Source organism: Castor canadensis, chromosome 8 (assembly GCF_047511655.1).
Source record: "Castor canadensis chromosome 8, mCasCan1.hap1v2, whole genome shotgun sequence".
In the NCBI taxonomy this organism is placed as follows: Eukaryota; Metazoa; Chordata; class Mammalia; order Rodentia; family Castoridae; genus Castor; species Castor canadensis.
Window position 1 is genome coordinate 146,353,831 of NC_133393.1, and position 22,775 is coordinate 146,376,605.

The window sequence follows — 22,775 nt, forward strand, 5'->3', positions numbered from 1 at the left end:
TTATTGCAGAACAGGAAAACCTGGCTCAGAGTAAAGGAGATATTTAGCTTAAGAAAGGTGACATGCAGAAAACTGAGCTATGGAGAGCTGAAAACAACCATTCAGAGCACCAAAAGAAGTCATTTATACTTCAATACTTGCTTAATAATAATGGAAACATGCCCAGATTTTGTTCTGTTTCCTATGAAAGTCAAGTCAATGCTAAAATAAAGTAACAAAGGGCTTATCTACTTCTTGCCTGGAATTTTCCCCACCTATTATTTCATTATTATCATTATCAAATCAGCTAAACTATCCAACTTCATTCAAGAATAAGTTTTAGGTTGGGCAGGTATCTCAGTGGTAGAGCACTTGCCTAGCATTCACCAGGCCCAGGGGTAGGTAAAGGAATGTGTGTGTGTGGGGGGGGTAGTGAGGCAAAGAAAAATGGCAGCCCAAGATACTTGAGTTTAACCTTTTATCCACTTTAAGATTTTTCTGATTCAAGAGTGAGGAGCACAAGGACCTGATATTTTCGCTTGTATTGTCTCTTTTGTTAAAGGTCTAAACTTCGTAAAGGATGTTCTGACAGTAGAAGAAATTAGAAGAGTCATAGTTGCAGTTTTGCCATTGCTTAACATATGACTTTGAACAACTCACTTCCTTTCTGGATCTATATTCTGATCTGTAAAATAAAGTTAACTCTAGATCTAAGAATCTATGATTCTGTGACAGAAGGATACTTACTCAAGGGATAGAATGTAGTAAAGAAAAGAAAATATCATCATGTGAAAAAGTATTTTCTTCTGTAACAGAGTGTCAGCAAAGTGTCATTAAACAGTTTATCTGTTACTGGTCCAAAATAGCTTACAGCTACTATAGAAAGCCAATAAAGTCAGTCCTCTGTATCCCCAGGTTCCATTTCTAACCATAAATCAAACATATTCAGGAAAAAAATGGTTCTGTGCCGAACATGTACAAACTTTTTCCCCCTTATCATTATTTCCCTACACAATATAGTAAGTATAACAACTGTTCACATGACATTTTATTTTATCAGGTACTGTAACAGAGTTCATTTACAATGTACAGGATGATGGGCACAGCTTATTTGTATAGGCAAACACTACATCATTTTATAAAAGGGACTTGAGCATTTGTGGATTTTGGTGTTGGGGGATGGAGCCAATCCTCCATGTACACTATGGAGGACTGTGTTCTTTTAGTTTCTCTACACATGAAATACTATACTATCCAACTGTAAGACATCTAGGCAGAGACAAGATTTTAGGAAACTTATAAGTACATCAAACAGTCAACTTGATAATTCTCTACCTATCCCAGAGGAACCTAAGGCTCCCAGAAAAGTTTGGCCAAAGTTGAGTGATAGAGATTTAGTTAGGGAAGGTATTGTTTATACCATACTTGATGTACTACCTATCATCAAAAGGGGATGGAAACAGCATGAACTTTGGAAAGATAAACATGGGTTAAAATCCAGGCTCTGGCATGTATTCTGTGTGATATTCAATGAGTCTCAATTACTGAAGTTTTTCACCTGTAAAATGAGAAGAGGGATCTAAAAGAATTAACTGAAATCATCAAGTTGAAACTCTGTGCTTCTAGTTTAGAAAAAGGAAAAAAGAAAAAAGGTAGTAAGAGATACTAACCACCATTATTATTGCAAAAGAAGAGAAGAGCACATATCCCAAAATCTAAGTGTTAAACTGCTGAGTTATAATCGTAACGTTCTCCTTTTTCCCACTAATGGCCACATGAATACAAACAAAGAAGGGAACCACATTCTTCCACTTGTATAAAACACAGGTAAGTAAAATTAAGCAAACACATTTTCTGTTTCTCAAAAATATCAACTGGTTCCTCAAGAGAGAACACTTCAAAGAGATTGACATGAATTTCTGGTCACAGTTACTATGTTAGCATGCAACAGTCAGGCCACCAATGTAACTGAAGGCAAGAAAGCTCTAGATGGTGCATCCAATCTTCAACTCCACAGTGCCTTCTCACTGAAAGTTCTAGATAACCTAATTGCTATTAAAGTAGCTATGACTCAAAGGGTCTAAATATTGCTTCCTGAGGCTTTCTAAGATTCCTTACAAGTCTGCAGCAGTGACCATCATCTTCATTGTCCAAAGCACCCTTTCTTCCATGCTGCTGAAGGAACAAATGGCATTATTTCCTCTCTCTTAGTTCTGCAGAACTACAAGAACAGGTAACATAACAGGAAAGGCTCTTTCACCTTTTCCACACAGGCCAGAAATCACACTGAACTATGAAACAATAGAAACCTAGTTTTTCCTGTGTCTTTTGCCCACGTATTTCTGCTAATGGAACCATTTTTACCTCTAATTATATCATTCTTCCTAGATTCTCTCTGAAGCTAAAACCTACCACTAAACTTCATTCAGTACTAAAGAATCTGACTCTAGGTTCACCTAACATATCGCATAACTTGTACTATACACACAACATAAAACATCACATGGGTAGCCTTTCCTTTTGCCTTTTCCATCTCTATCAAACTTCCCAAATTAACTCTTTCCTCATGTAATCTAACAGCACTTTATTAACATATTCATGTAGATTATCATATTCTGCCTTACATCATAATAATTTGCGCATCTTATGTATTCTTCCTAATGCTCCTGTTCAAGTGATTTTCATTCATGCACTAAGAATACATTAAATGAGACACTGCTTTGTTTTCATTTAAAAATAAATGATCTCTCTTCTGCTTCTAATCAAGATATAGTAATACGATCCAGATTTAGCTTGCCACCTCAAACAACTTTAAAAACAACAAAATACATGAAGCAAGAGAACTCAATACAGTGTACAATGTAAGTCAGAGGAGCTTCACAGCTGCCCAACTCACTGCCTGGAGAATGTTTCTAAGCTGTGTCACAGAGAGGAGACTAAGGCAAAGCCTATTAGTCTCCATGAAGTGAGGAGACAAACAAGGAGTCTTGGGAAGTCATGACTGTGGGATTTCAGAGAGTATTAGAAAACATAAAGCTGCATAGAGAGACTAAAGCTCATAGTGGGTTCTCAGTTAAATAGTGGTTGACCACACATTTGTGGAACTACCTGAGGCTGGGGAAAGAATCCCCTAAGGGAACAGGGCTAGGAGCTCACATAGTGCCAGGATAGAATGTGCTTTTCACCACCAGGTGGAAAACCCAATGTTTTAAGAAGCATCAATTAGAGTACTAAAGACTCTTTGCCTCTGTAGCAGGGAAATTAACCAGAGACTAAACATAGCTCTGGTCTTGTCTAACAAAGCCTAAAAACAAGACCTAGAGAGTCAAACTATTTCTAAGAAACTTGACAGTGCTATCTAGTAACCAACAAGGTAAAACTCACAATATCTAGAATCAAAAAATAAAAAAGATGACCAGGCAAGCAAAAAACCAGGAAAGTATTACCCACAATGCTGAGAAAAATAAATCAGTCACTACTGATCCAGAACTAACACGTTAGGATTAGCAGACAAGGAAACTAAACATCTGTACTCTCTATGTTTGAAATTTGAAAAGAAAAAAATGAGCAGGTTAAAAAGAGACATGAAAGGGGTAAGAAAAAAAAGTTCATGTTTCTAGAGATAGAAGTTGTAATGTATGAGTTTCAAAAAACATACTAGATTGAATTAATGACAGATTAGACATTGTAGAAGAGAAGATCAGTGCAGTTGATGACACCATAACAGAAACTGCAAAAATAAAGATACAGAGAGAAAAACAAAACAAAACAAAAACCCCACAATGAACACTAAGCCTTGAGAAGGACATGGAATGGTTATGGTCTGATATATAACTGGGTTGACAGCTTTTCAAAAGTAGTAGGCAAGGAATCTAGCTGTTGGCCATCATGAGTAAAAGGCAAAGGACAGAAGGAGATAGCTATACTCAAATACCACATTTGTACACTGACCATGGGTTGCCAATCCCTAGAATATCACTGATACCTTTGCACTTCTTTTGTCTCACCCTTCTCCTGCCTTTCCTACCTTCAGGGCGGCTGGTCTTCCTATGTCATTTCTGCTCAGGGTATCTTCTGGATATATGCGGCCTTCTGCAAGAGTCCTGTGTGCTCTCCACACAGATGTTTATTTCAAAGTATCCACTTGCTTAGCCGGAGGATTTCATTGTGAACCAGACTGGCAACAAGCACTAGCAATTTAGTTCCAACCCTGAAAGAATCGAGTCCGATGGAAAAACAAACAAATATACTCCAATTATAATACCATAACACAGGCTTAAAGAGCCATACAGGCCCAGCATGATGGTAAATGTCTATAATCCCAGCTACTTAGGAGGCAGGTAGAAGGATCATGGTCTAGTCTGAGACCAGCCTGGGCAAAAGTGCAACACCCTATCTAAAAACAAACTAAAGCAAAAATGGCTGAGGATGTAGCTCAAACAGCATCAGATCCTGAGGTCAAACCCCAGTGGCAGGAGGGAGGGAGGGAAGGAGGAAGAGAAGGAATGAGAGAAGATAGATGGTGGCTAATACAGTAGACAGGAGGGCCATTTCTGTGAGAATGGGCAAGTTTCTGAAGTAGGTGACTACACTGAATCTTTAAAGACTCAGCTTCCTCCACTCAAAAAAAAATCACGTGGGAGAAAAAGGCATTCTGGCTCAAACTAGTGATATATGAAAGAGAGCATGTGAAAAGTAAGAAAATATAAAATATGGCATATTTGGGGAGCTGCAAATATGTAGATTTAGGGGTAGGGCAGAAGGAGAAAGAAAGTGAGGAAAGAGAAGAATATTCATATTTTCCGTGTATAAGGGGAATAAAAATCAGGGGTTTCACTCTAACAGGGATTCAGGATGAACTGTCAAAACTATGTGGTTATCAACAAGCTACATGGGAAAACTTTACCTATATTAGAAAAAAGAAAAGAAAAAGTGGCTAGGACCCATAGCCTCTCAGGGTCAGGAAGCTATGGGGCTTGTGATCCAATGTCTGTCCACCAATCTGCTTTTGTAAAACCTGCAAACTAGGCATGGTCTTTAAGTTTTTAAATAGCTGGGGAAAAAAAAAAAAAAAAAAAAAAACAAAGGAATAATACTTTGTAAAACATGAAACTCAAATTTCAGTGTCCATAAATAAAGTTTTGAGTACAGCCATACTCATTTACTCACTGTCAATGTTTCGTTAGTGCTGCCGCAGCAGAGTTGAAGAAATGCAACAGGCAGCACAGCCTGCAAAGCCAAAAACAGTAACTATCTGACCCTTTCCAGAAAAAAACTTATGGATCCTCTCTCTAGGTTAACAGTGTTTCAAAATCTATCCTTTTGTTGGAAGGAGAGGTGATACTGGAGTTTAAACTCAGGGCCTCATGTTTGCTAGGCAGGCACTCTACCACTTGAGCCACTCCATCAGCCATGTATTTTTGACACAGGGTCTTGCAAGCTATTTGCCCGGGCTGGCACTGAACTTCGATTCTCTGATCTCTGCCTCTCGAGTAGCTATGATTATAGATGTGAGCCACCAATACCCAGCTCAAAATCTATTTTTCACTTAAGTCCCAGTTTATCTCTTCACATCTCCTTACATAATCAACACTATATAAAAGAACATCCTTATTTTGTGGGTATAAAAATAATCATCAACAATTTTGTGAAATAATTATTATACTTTCTATTACATATTTTGTCTAAATATTCCTTTAAAATGCAGTATTATATGATTTCAAGTTTCTTTTTTTTTTTTCTTCCTTTATTTTTTTGGGGGTGGGGGATAGACAGGGTTTTACTACGTAGCCCAAACTAACCTTGAACTTATCATCCTCCTGTCTCAGCCTCCCGAGTGCTGGGATTACAGATGTGCACTGCACCACCACGCCTGGCTCAAGTTATAATTTTTAAAAACTGTAATTTTGTTAATAGCAATCTGTATTTCTTGAGGGGCTAAATAAATATTATTTTAATCCCCTGAAACTGATGAAGATAATATACCAAAGTAAGCTAAATAATAGTATTTCTATGGTATTTGTTTTATAGTACTACTAAATCAGAATATTTTTCAAGGGTTTAATTAAAATTTTTGCGTTTTACTTCTATTCAATAAGCAAAGATAAATGATAAATCATTCATATAAATTAATGCAGTTAGTCTAAGACAGCAAAGAATCTAGAAACCACATTTTCAAATCTATGACGACTAATTTAAGGAAGGAGAAATGAGCAAAGACAATAGAAGATGAAAGGGAACATTTGACAATATCTTCAAATATTTGTTTTTGTGTGTAGATTAAGCCCCTCTATATGACTGCAGGTGACAGGAGTAGGGAGAATGAGAGGGCAATAATAACAGATGTCAGCTCATCATAAGGACAACTTTTCTACTGTTTTAGCAACCAACAATGGACGTAATGAGGAACTACTTATGAGGCTAGTAGAATAATGAAAGAACATGTAAATCTGGAATTAAATGATCTCTGGTTTGGAATCTATCTCTATACTCAGAGTCACCAGGTTGCTTGACCTCTACAGTCTCAAAGTCTTATGCAAAAACTACGAAAAACACACTTAAGCTGACTGGCAAGCAATGCAGCTGAAGGTAGCTTTATCATTTGGAAGAGAGATATGTATATTATGTTGGTGTGTAATAGGCATGCAAAAACAAGAATGGTTTTTCAATGATAGTCACTATTAGTGATAGCTACTATCAGAGATGCTGGAGACAAAGTCCTTGGGTTGAAATCCTGACATTGCCAGGATTTAATGAATTAATATAAAGCCCTGAGGACAGTATCAATGTATCACACACATGCAATGGGTATATGCACAGGGATATACCCATTGTCTAGACACTAGGAGTACAATGCTGACAAGGTCCCTGACCTCACGGAGTTATAGTCTTTGTGAGGTGGTGTGGAGAGGGAGAGACAAACAATAAACATAAGATGAATAATGATAAACACTAAAACCAGTAACAAGTGAAAGAAAAGAAGGATAAGGTAGGAGTGGTGAGGGAGTACTAGTTTAGACAGGGCAGTCAAAGGACAGCAAGCCACATGGATTCTGTGGGAAGAGCATGACAGAAGAGCAAAAGTAAAAGGAAAGGCCCTGAGCAGGAAGGTGCAGGTATTTTAAGGGAACAGCAAGAAGGCCAGTGTCACGGAGTGAAATATGAATGACAATAGATGAGGCTTCTGATCATGCAGATGGACACAGAATTTGACTGAGTCTGAAGGTTTCAGCACAGGATTGACAAAATCAGACTAGCATTTTAAGCAAGTCACTCTAGCAACAATCTGGAAGGAATTGTGTGACTCCACAGTTTTCTGAATTGAATCATTCTAATAGTAACAGAGGAACATGTAAAACTCTGGAAAGTAAAAACAGTCTACCATGATGGCTGCTGCAGCATTTCAACTACCTACAAGAGGCTGAGCTTGGATAGGGTCCCAATCATGAAGATGCTGTAGTGTAAAGAGCAGAGTTTCCTGCAGGGGAGCATTCCACTTGTGATTGGCAAGAGTTCATATACAAGGTGGGTTAAAGAAATATGCACAGAAGATTTGACAAGAGTCTTGGGATGTTGGTGAAAAGAGTGGAGTAAGGAATTTTGACTCTGGCAAGGAACACTTGAGATACCAATACTGTCAGATTCCAGAGAGATGGGGGTGGACAGAAGGAGACTGGGTGAGCCCAGGGGCTGCATCACTGGTATGACTGATCCTTAGTGTCAGACAATCTGCCTGAATATCACAAATAGGTGATGAACAACCTAAGGAAAGGCATTATATGATGGAAACTTAAAATCTGGATATTCCATGAACCAAAAGATCAAAAGAGATGAAATTGTACTCAGCAGGCAGAGATTGGGAGGTCTTCAGTTTGAAGCCAAAAAGTTTATAAGACCCCCATCTCAACCAACAGTTGGGCATGGTGGTGCAAGTCTGTCACCCCAGCTATACGAGGAAGCACAAATAGGAAGACGGCGGACTAAGATGGCCTGGCATAAAGTAAGACCCTATCTCAAAAATAAGCAATACTAAAAGGGCTGGTGGAATGGCTGAAGTGGTAGAGCACCTGCCTAGCAAGTGTGAGGCTGAGTTCAACCCCCACACGATCACATAGCATCAATCAATCAATAGAAGAGATTAAATTGTTCCCAAATGGCCATCTGCAGAGATGTAAGTTTGGAGTCTCACTCACTGAGCGGGATAAGGAATGTCATTATCTTTCAATACAGAGATTCCTCTGTAGCAACACAAGCTTCAATAGCAGGTTGTCATTACACTAAGCTTCTCTAGTCTCAATGGTGGCAAACCCAAGCAGAAAGATGAGAAAAAAAGGGAATGGACATAGGAAATTAAAACAATGTGTGGTGGGGGAAGGGGGAGACTGAGAAAAAATGCCATGTAATGAATCAAAATTGCTCAGATTTAACAACAGCTCCATTTATGGAATTCTGAATATCTTTTCAGGAAAGCTAAGTAATTTTTTAGACGAACAATACTTTTTTTTTTAAGAGTCAGTATGGCCTTGGTAAGGAAATGGTTAAAACAGAAGATATGGAGCAGTGTGGAAGAATTCAGAAGAAACCAAATCACTGGAAAAAGTGAGGTTTTTTTCATTGTACAGGAACATATATTTAGTCTCCAACCCACAATCTCCTCCTATCCCTTAACTTGCCCGGAATCTTGAGCAGCCCATACAAAGCGGAAAGTGTGCCAAAACAAACGGTAAGGAGGGTGGGACAAGGTGCTGGTGGAAAGAAGGTTGACTAGCAGGCAAGCAAATGGAACCACTTAAGAGCAAGGCCCAAAATGGAGACTAAATAATCCAAGAACTTCCAGACTTTACAGAAAATGGGACTTGCTTAAGCAGAATCACAGGAGAGATTCCCAACTTCAACTCATTTCAAAAAACAAAACCAGAAAGGATGGGAGAAAAATGAAACAAAGCAAACATACCTGCTCTCCTATCTGTCTTTAATTAAAGCATAAAATACCCTCCTCTTTCTTCTTTTCTCCCAACCACCCAGGAAGGGAAGAGTGAACTGGCAGAAGCTCAGGTGGAAGACTTCAGCCTTCCAGCTACAAAGAGGGAGACAGCAGACAATGGAACTGGTGATTCATTACAAAAGAATACACTCCAGAGCGGCCGGCTGCCACATGGACTCACCGCACTATTTAAAGGAACAGCAGCCCCCTTTCCAACCTCCCTTGTTCTTAACACCTTCCCTTCTCTTGGTTCTGATGGAAAACAGATTTTGAAGAAAATACCAGCAAGGCACTGAGCTGCCCAAGAAAGGGAGGGCTCTGTTCTGCAGATGCAGGCAGTCTTGTGCCTCAGCAGAGCACAAGCATTTGCTCTCATGTTCCCACTGTGACAGTATTTCCTCTCTGCCTAATGTACTTTCCCCTCCACAATAAATCCTCTAGCTGTCTGTGTCTGGTGAAAATTTTTTTTTAATTACAGGTGAAGTCATTTTCAACTTTATTTTTCTAATTTTACACAGATCATGAAAATGACGTGTCTTTTTCTTCTTTTTATCCTACCTTGTTATTGTGGTACATGGAAGAAGCAGTATTTTTGGGCATGTGAATCAAACTAAGAGGGGACTTCAGAGAAAAATCCTCACAACATATTCATGAATGAGTTATTCTTAAAATGTCACATAAGCATGCCAGGCTTAGAATTTTGTCTTTAAATAGCTTTTTTTAAAAAGCAAAGGACAGATTACTTATTGTAAATCACAGAGCAGTTTTCTACAACAAAAAAGACCATATAAAACTAGAGCATATGTAATGAGAAAGCACACTCTGTGCAAATACTGACATGATCTAATAACAAATGATGAGAACGTCATCCACTGAAAACCCTCTTCCACCAAATGAGTAATGGAAGTTAGGGCTGTGGAAAGGGTGTAATGTGAAGATGCAAAGAACTTAGGTGGTAGCATGCTAATACCTATCTGCATCTATTAATATACTACTCAAGAGACTAAACAGTGTAATAATCATTTCACTCCAACACACCAGACCTAACCAGTGTACATTTATCTTTAAAAGCTTATGCTGGAATACTGAACATTCACAAATTTGGCATTCTCATTTTCTAGTTGTATAAATTCAGCATGGGTAAAAATGAGTTACTCCTTTCCTTTAGCATTCAGTACATCCTGAGAAAACATGATTTAAATTTGACTACTGAATTCTCAACCACCAGAAAACATCCCCACCATTTATTTCTTCTACTTCATTCCTAAAATTATAGCTTGGTTAAACACTGATTGTTAAGTGTACATGAGTATGTACCTTCTAACTCATTGCACACACTTCAGCTCTTCTATAATCTAAGAAGAAATGTCCTATGAGACCACAAAAAACTGACTATGAAATTCCTAGCTTAGATAATGTTCAGTGATTTCAAATGCATGTAGTGCAAACTCGAGTAGCTGGAAAGCCTTCGGGGAGAGTGAAGGAGAGAGTGGCTACTCTCTAACATTCCCAGCTAGTGAACATTGTGTAAGAGTGCCAAGGTTAAACAAGTAACAAGGAGAATTCAGAAATAGGTTTTCTCTTTTATGGTAAATAAAAAAAAAAGAACAATATTTCAAGAGTTAATTACAACTCTATGAGGGGAGAAGTGAAAGAGAAATATTTCACTTTCAAAAAAAGAAGGGTTTTTGATAATCTCCAAATTCAGATTTGGTGAAAAATCACTTTGAAAGGGTATATTCTTTGAAACTTCTCTTTCCTCTGGATCATGGGATCATGACAGGTACTTCTCCCTACAGGTCTCCTTCCTTCCAAACACCACTGCAGAGCATTATATAACATTTAACAGAACAGGATTCCAGCTCTTAAAATGATGCCACTATCCTGATAGCTAGCAGCCTCTCTCGCCCTCCAGTGGTGACTTGGAGAGGAAAATAGGAGAGAATACCCCCCCCCCCAAAAAAAAGGAGCAGGGGGGGGGTCAACCTCCTTAAAAGGAAAGCACTGTCCAGTGATGAAATTTCCCTACCAGGCATACAGGCCTTGAGCAAAACTGATTTTAAATCCAAGGGTAAAGGGTATGAATGTTCTACAATGTAAATGATCTCCCCTGACAAATCACAGCCTCATCATTCCCTCACACTCAACATATACAGAAAGATAAAAAGGTAAAGGAGCATACAGAAGGGTGCCAATAAGAAAAACAGTCTTGCCAGGGGCTCTGTGGAAAAGCATTCACCTTTCCATTTGTTGGGAATGACTTGCTAAATGCAGACTAGACATTGCTTAATACAACCAGAGAGAGGCAGGGGTTGGGAGGGGGAGGAAGGAGAGAAAGAGAGAGAGAGAGAGAGGAGAAAGATATCTTCCATTTCCTACTTCCTTTCCTTCAAATGTTGTTTAAAGCCAGGTAATTGTCATTTATACATTCACGTTTGTCCTCCTGTCAGGACAAGCTCTACCTGCCTCTGATACACCTGGATGCTCCTATAGGTCCCTACTGAAAACATTCTTTGCCAGTAACAAAGCCATGAAAATGAAACATTCTTTCCTAACCTTCATTTTTAACAAGCTGTTTAGAGAAAAGGCAGCAAAACTGCAATCCCATAGCCAATCCTGAGAAGCCACAGTGAATCAGGAATCAGATTTCCCTGTAACACAAATTCTTCTGCAATTCTTAAAAGGAAGTCACTCCTTCTCCCCTTTTTGGCAGTCTACAAGAATCTCTTCCTACCTCTGCAGTCTTTCTCTCCCTCCCTCTTCTCAGAACCAAGACAAAGAGGTAGACAAATCCCCACAGGGTCTTTCCTGGAGCTACAGCTGCACAGTACAGGAAACAGGAATCTGCTATGGAGCTGGGGGGGAGGGAGGACACAGATACATAGCACACACATATAGGGGCTCACAGACACAGACCAACACTTGAGCTGACAACAATACATCTGGCCTTTTAAGAAGACAGCCCTAATTAAAACTCTGCTATACTCCTTCCCTAAATCTTTACTTAGATTCCAAAGACAAAAACAAACAAACAAACAAACAAAAAGAACCCCCCAACCAACCAAACAAAAAAAACCAAGCTGAGGAAGTACAAATCTTACCTGAGTTACCATTTTCTTTTTCTCCATAAACCAAACGGAACAGATGATCAACTGTTCAAAGCAGCTATGCTGGGGCACACCTCCACGGCTCTCTTTTCCACTAGCTATTTAAGGGTGGGTAATTGACCTCCCTTTATACTGTTTTCCTTCCTTTTCCTTTCTAGTGTTTCTTCCTTTCTTTTCTCTTCCTCTCTGGCAGTCTCTCTCCCTCCTTCTTTCTCCAGCTCCCTCCCATATCTCAGGCAGATGGCTGAAGGAAGCCCCACCCCTGAATGCCTAAGGTAATTAATCAGAGTAGAGCCCCACCTCTTCCTCCTCCTCCCACCCCTCCCAGCAGGCTGACAGCTCCGAACTCTAGAAGCAGGCCTGCCACAGAATGGCAGTTTGGTGTGTGCTTTGCTTTGCGCACGCGTGCATGCGCGTGCGTGCGTGCGCGCGCGTGTGCGTGTGTGCGCGTGTGTGTGTGTGTGTGTGTGTGTGTGTGTGTGTGTGTGTAAGAAGGGGGAGAGCAAGCGAGGAGCAGGCGCCATGTGCTGGCATATTTTAAGGGATGTGATGGTGGCATTAATTATATTGCACTGGAAGCATTCGTCACAACCTATTACAGTTAATACAAATTTAAGAGTTTATGACCATGCATACCTGATAATAAATAAGAAATTAAACAAAATTATTTTTTAAAAATGTCACTTCTGTACTGAAAGGTGTAGTGGGAAAAGCTGCTCAATGAACACCGACAGAAAGGTTTTCAAGGACGGGAACACACAAGGATCAGCTTGTACTGGATGGAAGACAGCATCAACCTAATGAGGGCACAAGACTAAAAGAGAGAAGGGAGGTCATTTAGGTGCCTATTTTTTCTACTGTAAAAGCCCTGGGGACTCTGAAAAAGGCGTCACCACAAATATGACCGCTTAAGAAACTTAAGGTGTATATAAATTTTACTACTTAAGTCTTCCACATTCTGCTTCATGGGGAATTCACCCTTTGTGTTCCCCCCTTCCTTATTTCAGTCTCTGGTGAAAAAAATCTTTTCTTGTATATACACTGGCATCTGTGTCATTATTGTAAACAGTAACTGTTACTATAGAGCGCTATAAATAAAGAGGGTTTAGGAGAATGTTTATTGAACGCAGAACTTCTTTAAAGTTCTTATTGAAAAAATATTATGAAAAAGCTTCAAAAATGTGGTTCAGTTGAAAAGTCCTGACCTGAGACTGTCCCTTACCAGTGATCTTGGAAAAGTCTTTAATTTCTACATAGAAATATCATAATATACCTACTTTATATATATAGACTCAAATACAACTATGTTTAATAAGTTTATGATTTTTGCCATTTATCTCATAAAAATTAAGATTTCCTTTTTTTTTAGTATTCTGATGAGTTCCCATCCTAAGGATTACATATTTTAATTTTGCTACATTTATTATTTTAATATCTCTAATAGATTATTCAAAGGTCAAATATTAATTGTAAAATTAAGCTTCCTATTTTAAAAATAAATATACAAGTCAGGATTTAAAATCACAGGAATCACAATGAGAATACATAGTTTTTTGCTGTCTCCATGAGAATTGCTTAGCATGGAGAACTGGGCTTTTCTTTTTTCTTTCTTCTTTTTTTGGTGGTGGGATGGTGGTGGTGGTGCTGGTACTGGGGTTTGAACTGGGTCTCATGTTTGCTAGGCAGGTGTTCCACCAATTGAGCCAGGCCTTTTTAAATGTACCAGATAATATTGCTGGTCGACACTTGGCCAATGCAACATCATGATCATCCCTAAATTAATAATCATTTAAATAATTCTAAAAGGAACACAGAAACTAGAGAACCACCTGGAAATAATCACAGCTATTTACTGAGTACCTACAATATGGCAGGAGTTGTTCTGACATCTTACAGGTATCTGTATAATCTGGACACAGTCTGTAACAAAGAGATATATACAGAAGAATGGAGTCTTCAAGTATTAGAAAAAAATATGAGAAAAGGAATAGGCTAGTACTAGGCCTAGTAACTAGGCTAGTAACTTTTTCAGAAATACTCTGGTACACTTTACATGTACACTAACTGCTACTGGAATTTTCAACTGAATGCAATTCATTTTTTTTTTAAGACAAGGCGAATAAACAGAAAGGGGGGTGAGAGCCAGGTGTGATGGTACCTACATGTAATCCCAGCATTCCAAAGACTAAAGTGGAAAGATCCAGGCCAACCCGGGCTATATAACAAGACCCTGCCTCAAAAACAAAACAAGAGCCAGGGCTGGTGTATGCTGTAATCCCAGTATTTGGGAGGCTGAGGCAAAAGAATACAGAGAGCTCCAGGCCAGCCTGGGCTACATAGTGAGTTCCAGGTTAGCCAGAGCTACAAAGCAAGACCTTGTCTCAAAAAACGAAAATAATCAGCCAGCAAAGAAGAAAAGGAGTAGGTGAGTTTCAGTAGAAACAAGTAAACAGAAAGCAGTGAACTTTCAGAAAAAAATGTAAATCATATGTATGGGATAGTTATGTTTTCATTTCTAATACATGAAATAAACCTGCAAATCACTGTATATCATTCTCTGAATCCACTGTGCCTTATACTACTCTTGGCAAAAAAAACTGCAAGCACCAAGAAAGCCACAGCTTCCTTGATGCTGGGGTGTGACTACAGTGTGCACATATCATGGAAAGAGACAGAAACCCAAGCAGAGTTTTTTTTTTTTTTTAATGGAAAGGCAAGAGAGAGAGACTCTCATATGTGAAACATCTAGGACTAAGCTAAAGGTTTACTTGGGCCCAAGATTCACGCTACATAGGACCAATGTTTTACACTCAAAATAATAGGCTTAAAAATTCATTACCACAAAGAAGAGATGGCATATACTAAAAATAAAAAACACTAAAATGACTTTTATAAACTCGCTAAGTAACAGGATCACGAGCAAAGGGCAATGGTATTTTGAAGTGTGTCCCTGACTTTAAAGGCGGGCATTATGGAGGACAATTTGCTCCCATGCCCAAGACAGAGAAGAGCAATTGCTGGGTCTGACCCAGCAAAACATCTGTAGTCCCCTGGCTGAGTGTGCTCAGGATGAGGAGAGACTAATTTTGGGGATTCTGTCTTTCCCTCTCTCTCTAGGAGTGCATGCACAGGCAGGGATTGGAGGGTTAAGGAGGTATGTAGGCAAAGACACAATATTTGCCACTTAAGGGAGTCCATCATCATAGATCAACCCCCAGCTTCCAGCTCCTGGGGTACAGTGGGTACTCAAGAAATATTTGTTCAATACACAAATGAGGGAAAGGAGTGTCTCAATTCCTTGATCACTTCCTCAGTGTTTCATGCAATCTTCAGAAGCCCAGCCTTCTTTCCCTATACTGCTCAACTGAAATTATATTTGTTGAGTCACCAAAGATCGCCCAAATGATGGCAAAATTCAATGGACATTTTTTATCTCCTTTGATTTATCTGTGGCATCTGGCATTCCCTCTTTCAAGAAACTTACTTTTACTTCAAATGATACCTGTTCCTGATTTTTCTCTCTTTGTTCCACTCTCCATCTTCTCCTCCTTCCCCTGCGCCACTCTGAATGTTGGTATCACCTGAGGTGCCATCATCAGACCTCTTTTTCTGCCAACCCAAAAGTTTTCCACCCAAGGTGCACAGCTGCTCAAATGTGTGTTCGCAGAGTACAAACCTCACAGAAGCTGACAGTGCTGACCATGTCTGCTCCAGGTGCTCTCACTCCATCTCTTCCATCACCCTGTCCACCCTGAAGACAACCACATTTCTACTTCCAGTCCATATCTCTACCCACTGCAGATCAAAATATTCAACTGCCAAATAATGGTCAGTTCCATTGTAAAATTCTAAATTTCTTTAAAATCCAAAACCAAATTAAATTCCAAGATTGAATCATTAATTCATTTAACAGCTATCTGAGTGTCTACTATGTATGTGCCAGGCATTGTTCTACACTCTGGGGAAAAACAGCAATGAACAAGGACAATAATAATCTCTGTGTATGCAGTTTGTCCTCTAGCATGTGTTCTACCATGTTTGGTTTTTTGGTGAATGGTTAAATTTCCTAACAGGTAAAACAGGGTTTCTTGAGAACTTACTCTGAGTTAGCGTCTGCTTAGGCAACTATGTAATTAGCCCATTTCATCCTCATGACAATGGTGAGATATTTTAATCTCCTTTTTAGAGATGAGGTGAGGGTAAGTGTCTTGTCCAAAGGCAGCCAGGTTAACAAGATGCAGCACTCAGATTCAGACCCATAGCCAGTCAGAAGCAAGTCCTTTGATTTCAGTTTCCATCCCTATCATCACAAATTCAGTCTGACCCTTTACTACTTCCTACTTGTCTCTGCCTCCAGTCTCTCTTCTCATCCAAGCTTCTCACTATTGCCAGATGAGCTTTCTAAACTCAAATCTCACTGGGATAATTCCCTCATCAACACCCTCCACTGCTTCCCAGACTCTATAGGGGAAAATCTGAACTCTTAAGCATAAAGGAAAAATAATCTGCTTCAGCATACCAGTCCAGACTCACCGCTGGTACCCTCTGCCCCAAGCGCTCTTCCCTGCCCCAGCTACACTTAGTGACCTGCAGGTACCTCAATTCTGCTCCAACTCCCTTCAATATGCCTTTCTACTTGTTAATCTAGTCTCAAAGGCCTGCTTCAGGCATCCTCAACTCCAGAAAACCCTTCCTAACCCCACCTGCTCCCACATCAGGGTTAGGTATCCCTTAGATGCTGAATCCTTTACCACAGCACTAAACCATGGGAGAGAACCTTTGGAGTTATTTCTACATAACTAACTAGACTGTGACCGGTCTGAGGGTAGAAATCATATTTTATATTATATTTAGCTCTTAACTTAGTGCTTTAATGCACAGTAAATGAAAAAAGATGTTTGCTGATATCAAACAATGTCCTGGTTTCTGTCTCTAGGCATTACTTAGGAATACATGGGTATATAAGAACAAGGAGTGACTTTGTAGTTATCAAAACACTCTAAAGGGATTCCTTCTTCATTGAATATATCTTCAAACTTATAAATTTACTTCAGTATCTTTTAGAAAGCTGAAGTGCAAAGGAAGACATATAAAAAGATAAAGTGGGAGAAAGGCTTTATTTTCAACTTTATTAGAATAGTTCAGATTGTAGACAGACTAATACCCACTAATTAAAAAAAACAAACTCACAACTTCACATGCTTTTGCTCTCCACAATTTTACAGCTGTGACTCAACTTCCCTACCTTCCACCCACATACCAGCAAGGCTGTAAAAGCAAATCCCAGGGTCCCTCAAGAGGCAGGTCTCCCTCATATTTCCCAGGCTATCTCTGACACCCAAGTGAAAAGCAACATTAAAGGGACAGCATTTCCTGTAATACTAACAACTAGTCAGTACAAAAGCTCTGCACCACACGCCCCCATACAATAACTCTAGCCAAGTACAAACAACAACTTGTACTTTCCAGAAGGCTCTCTAATACCACACCACTTTAATACCCTTTCCCCAACACCCCCTCTAATGTAAATGAAGTTGAATTAGAGCTAGCTCTATTACTTTCCAGTTTTTTCTAGTTTAGGCAGTGTTCAGTTACAGAGATCCCAATCCAGAACAAAAGGCGAGAGCAGAATTTGAAATCAACTGTTTTAAATCTTGTATGCTTCACACTCTCTCTCTCTCTCTCTCTCTCTCTCTCTCATTCACTCACTCACTCACTCATATTTATTTCTGGTCCTCCCAAATCCAATCGTTGCTACATGGCCAACAAAGAGCATATACTAAGATGATGGTAAAGCCAGAGAAATTAGAAATACTACTTCATGAATCAGTATCTAGCTTTGGGTAACTTAATTTTATATTGTAATTTTATATCTTTAGGACATCTCAAAGCTTAGATAGCTAGTTATTTATACAACTGAAGTTATGTATACATTCTCTATATTCTTTGAGAGGTTAAAGGGCCAAGTACAGTGGATCACACCTGTAAATCCAGCTACTCTGAAAGATTAGGAGGATCATGGTTTGAAGTCAGGCCAAGCAAAATTTAGTAAGACCCTATTTCAACCAACAAGTCAGGCGTGGTGGTACATATCTCTAATCTTGACTATCCAGGATCATGGGAGGATCATGATCCAAGGTCAGCCCTGGGCCAAAAAGCAAGATTTGCCAGAAAAATAATTAAAGGAAAAAAGGTCTGAGTGCATGGCTCTGCCTAGCAAGCTCAAAGCTCTGAGTTCAAACCCCAGGATTGCCCCCTTCCCAAAAAAAGAAACAGGAAGTAATATATGAGTAATCTGTGAAAGTGAAGTGTGATGTTTTTCTAATACTAAAATGTGTCTTGGTTCTACTGTGAAATTACTGGAGCCTTTGTTGGCTTGCTCATCATTGTGTCTCTGTTCCTGGCATAGCATATGGTACATGGTAGGTGCTCAAAAAACATGTGCAACACAATAAACTAGGATAAGAAGTTACATGATGTTGTGTCATGTATATATATATATATATACATATATATATTCTACATATATTACATGTATTGTAAGTCATGTACTATATTGTGTATAGTACAATATATAATACAGTCCACATCAAAGTCTCTACATCAAAGTCATCTTCCCATGAAGAACTAGATCGCTTCTGGGTTAATTCCCTCTCCAGCATTTGGCACGCCTAAGCATACCTCAGTATCAGTAATATGTTCTAAAGAGGTAACTTTCTGTCTCTCAGATTTCCAGAAGGCTAATATCCTTCAGCAGTCCTAACCCTCAAATCTGTATACTAGCTATACCTCCAATAACTTAAGATCCTGTTTCCTTTCCTCCAACTGCCATGTGGGTGACAGGCTATGTGGTCTAACAGTTGGGATAATAGACAAGTCCCCTAATTTGCAATGATAGTTGTATTTTAACCATCTGGTCAGAGGAGTCATTGTTTGAATTTAAGAATAATTTCAGGAACAGTTTCTCAAATACATTTTTCTGGACAGAGAGACTACACTCAATAGTGTTTCTTAAATTATGTCTGCCAAGCCCCTATCTTTTAATTCTGCCTGTGTTTTAAACCAATTTGATCCAGATATGGTTCTGCAAAGATTATAACTAATAAAATAATAAATTACAATTGCATACTCTTAAGGCAGGCATGATCTTATTAACAGTAAGATTAAGGAAAGGTCAAGTATGTAAAATATTTTATTGCCTTCTGTTGAAAAGAACTCACTTTGTTTCATTATCTCAACACTAGCAATTCTAGAAATAATTAAAAAATAGGTGCAAATCCTCTAATTAAAAACACTATACAGTCATGTCCTCAAGCATTTCCAATTGCATAACGCAGTGGTACACAACTGTATTATGCAATAAGCAGCTTTGCTATAGCTAAGTAGAAGACTATAACAGAAGCTAAAAGAAACATTTTATAATTCAGAACCATTTATTTATTGAAAGAAAACTACTACTTTCAACAGAATTAACAAATAAAGGTATAAAATAGCTTTGCATACTTCAATTTAAAATTGTTTTTCAATCCCATTAATTCACTGATGTTGCAGGATAGAGAATGCAGCTGAGTTTCAACATCTCATTTCCTGTGTTTCTAAGTTACCTTAATTTCAGAGAGAATAAACCTACTAAATGAAACAAAGCTAGGAAAAAGTAGTTTCAAATTCTGAGTGCTGCATTATAAGCAGTAAATTTTAATGACCAAGAGGATATGGGGTGGCCAATTCATCCTAATATGAATGAGTAAAATTTCACTACAAAGACTATCAAACCATGAAATAATCTCATGTGAAATAAAAGAATGTGAACTCTAAGTATAGATATTTTTTCATATGTCTCCAGTATCTTAATTGTCTTGGGAAACTTACTTTTCAACTTTTTCCTTGGAAAATTTTATGTTTGTTACAGGTATTACAAGCCCCATACTTAACTAGCTGGGTCTCAGAAATTTACTGTTCACAGATGTTTCTCGTCAAAAGCCCATCAGTGTTTACTTGTAAGAAGATTTGCTTCTAATCTAGTCTCATGACACGTCAAGCCTTAAACTGTTGGAAAGACCAATACACTGTATATCAGTAGAGAAAAATCTATAGATAAACGAAATCCATAAAGATATCAAAACCTTATTATGGTAAATGTAATAAACAGATTTTGAATAATCAAAAATAATGGAAATGGTTATACAATTCATAGAACACATGTAATGCAGACCAAAGTGTTAGGCTGCAGTTAAAGATAAACATAACCACAAATATTCCCATAGAATTCCAGCAGTGATAGCTTTAGGCCTGAATGAGTTGTGAGTTTATTCTGGAGGGCTTATTCAACAGGCCTGATTCAAAATAGCTTGGGTTAGCCTTTAGGCTCCATATTCCTAATAAGATGTACTAGTTAGTTTGTCATTTCTTTTAACCCTATGCATTCTTGTCTAACCTACGATTTAGGTAGTAATTATTTACAGAAACATTCATTTGAAAGAAAATAATAATTAAGGATCATGAAAACAACTATAAAACTGACAGACCAGGTAGTATCTAAAATTCAGAATTCACTATTAATTTTTTATTTTCCTATCATAGGTTTTTACCATAATCAACTATTATTTCAAAGAATCATAAGGAAATCAACTACTTCATATATAGGAAAATAAAGTCAAGAAAATGAAGTTATTTGACCAGGAATATGGGGGTGATTAATTAGAATCCAGGACTCTTCATTTCAATTTTACTTACTACACTGCTACTAATTTCAAGGCAGGGATATACTTGATAATTTACTAATGTCTGGTTCTGGGTTTCAACAGAAATTTTATTAATTAAAATAACACTAATTATATCACAAAATAATCCAATGCATTAAGACAAAAAATAGTCTAACTGTGAGAGAATGGCCTTTATTATATATTACAGCAACATTTGGAAACTGTCATTTGTGTCTCTCATCTGCCCCAAAAGAAGACCTCCCCAACACACACACAATCTCTGAAGGTTCAGAACCTTTACAACTGAAAGCCAACCACTCCTGTCCAGCTACCGACACTATAAAATTCAAGCCAGCTGCTACAGCAAATGAGAAAAAACAAACAAAAAAACCTTGGGAAACCTATGTCATAATGATACCAGGTCAAATGACAAAAAGCCTTACAGGCATTTCATTACACCATAAAATATTCCCTATTTAAATAAAACAGTATTTAAAAACAAGTTATAACTCTTAGCTTACCTGGACAAGAGGATATTGATAATCCATACAATATACACCATACATAGCAAAGGGGAGAAGAAACTTCAGATAGGGACAGTGTAAAAAGCGTCTAAGTTTTTGCCTTGTTTGATCAGGCTGTCCTGTCCAAAGGAACTAGGAGCACCAAAAAACCTGGGCTGACTTCCAGTCTACGCAGATAAGGTACACGCAGCCTCAGCGGGTGAAGTTGGAGCTTGGTTCAGACCAAACCTCCAGCCAACAGGATTCAGTAACGCACAGAAGAGATGTTCAGGGAAAAGCTGAGCTAGGAGTTAAGACTGAAAAACTGCACTAGAAATGTGCTGTTACTCTTGGTTTTAAACTGACAATTCCTCCAGAAACTGAAGAGGGAATGACAGCCATGCAAAGTAACATGGGCTCCCTAAAAATGGCACACAAAAAATGGTAGGAAGCACAAGGTCTGCAGGACCCAAAGTTGAATGTGTATCAGGCTTTAAGTGCGCCAGAGGGAACACCAATCCAGGACATGGAAAGGCAGATTCCATGGGTGGGAACACGCATGCGCGCGCACGCACACACACACCCACACACCCACACCCACACCCACCCACCCCACCCCCCCACACACACACCTTCTCACTGTTTCCAGCACAAGACAGGTGCTAGGATTAACAGCATAAAAACCTTCTGCCACGGAAAGAAATGGGAGAAAAAAAGTCATACTGATACATGTGGTAAAGGGATCCCTTTCATGACACTGTATGTTTTTGTATCAGTTAACAGCCCCTTCACTGTGTTTCAACAGAAGCTAGAACAGCTGGTAGGATCAGCGCTAGAAAAGAGGAAGGTGGCCCCAACACCGAGGCAACATGAGTCCACTTGAAGCCTGCAGCTATGCAGGGACACACTCTCAGCTGTTCCAGTCAAACTTGAAGGGATTAACTCTGGCTGCCTGCACAAAGGTGGGGGTGGAAAGGCCTTTTCAGAAAAGCCAGTTGCTTTTCCCCTTTTAGGAAGCTGCTACACCCACCCTGTCATTATATACAAGCACACATGTGCACACACATTTATATGGCTGATATTAAAAGCAATAACAAATACGGACAGGTGTGAGGTTAGCCTGACCATGCACAGTAGGTTAAAGGGCTGGATTTCAGAGCCTAAATGGCCTATCTATGAATCAGAGAACTGCTAAGTAATCCTTAGAAAATAAAACACAATAAACAGAAAGTGAAAATAAAAGGCACATCAGTTCTAACTATTGCTTTTAGGAAATCATCTCTCTGGGACAAGCATTCAAAAGTTAAAAAGGATAAATAATTCTAAATTTGTTTTGAATGCTGAGACTACCTAATCTTGGATAGCCAGTAATGTTGTAACATGCCTTCATAGGATTAAAAACCACAACTGTGAGGGCATCTGTGAGAGTGTGTGTTAGTGTGTGCCCTATCCGCCTCCACTGCAAACTTTCTCCTTTTATGGTCACTGAAATTTATTTTAG

At 38.8% G+C, this 22,775-nt stretch overlaps 1 protein-coding gene across 36 annotated transcripts in view; it reads right to left on the minus strand.

Moving 5' to 3' along the window:
- Rbfox2 (RNA binding fox-1 homolog 2) overlaps positions 1-22,775 on the minus strand; it is a 247,718-nt gene that overhangs the window by 72,616 nt on the left and 152,327 nt on the right. The window contains exons 1-2 of one of the 36 annotated variants that reach the window (XM_074084379.1): positions 12,064-12,358; positions 4,007-4,189 (exon numbers count right to left, since the gene is read on the minus strand). The exons of 31 other annotated variants lie outside the window; for them this stretch is intronic. Coding sequence is in view for 2 of the 5 variants with exons in the window: in XM_074084374.1 (XP_073940475.1) it covers positions 21,293-21,337 (45 nt within the window). In the remaining 3 variants the exon portion in view is untranslated. Of the gene's footprint in view, positions 1-4,006; positions 4,190-8,932; positions 8,957-11,696; positions 11,721-12,063; positions 12,359-21,292; positions 21,704-22,775 lie in introns of those variants that run through there. 4 more of the 36 variants (XM_074084374.1, XM_074084375.1, XM_074084380.1 and 1 more) reach the window with 4 other exon arrangements.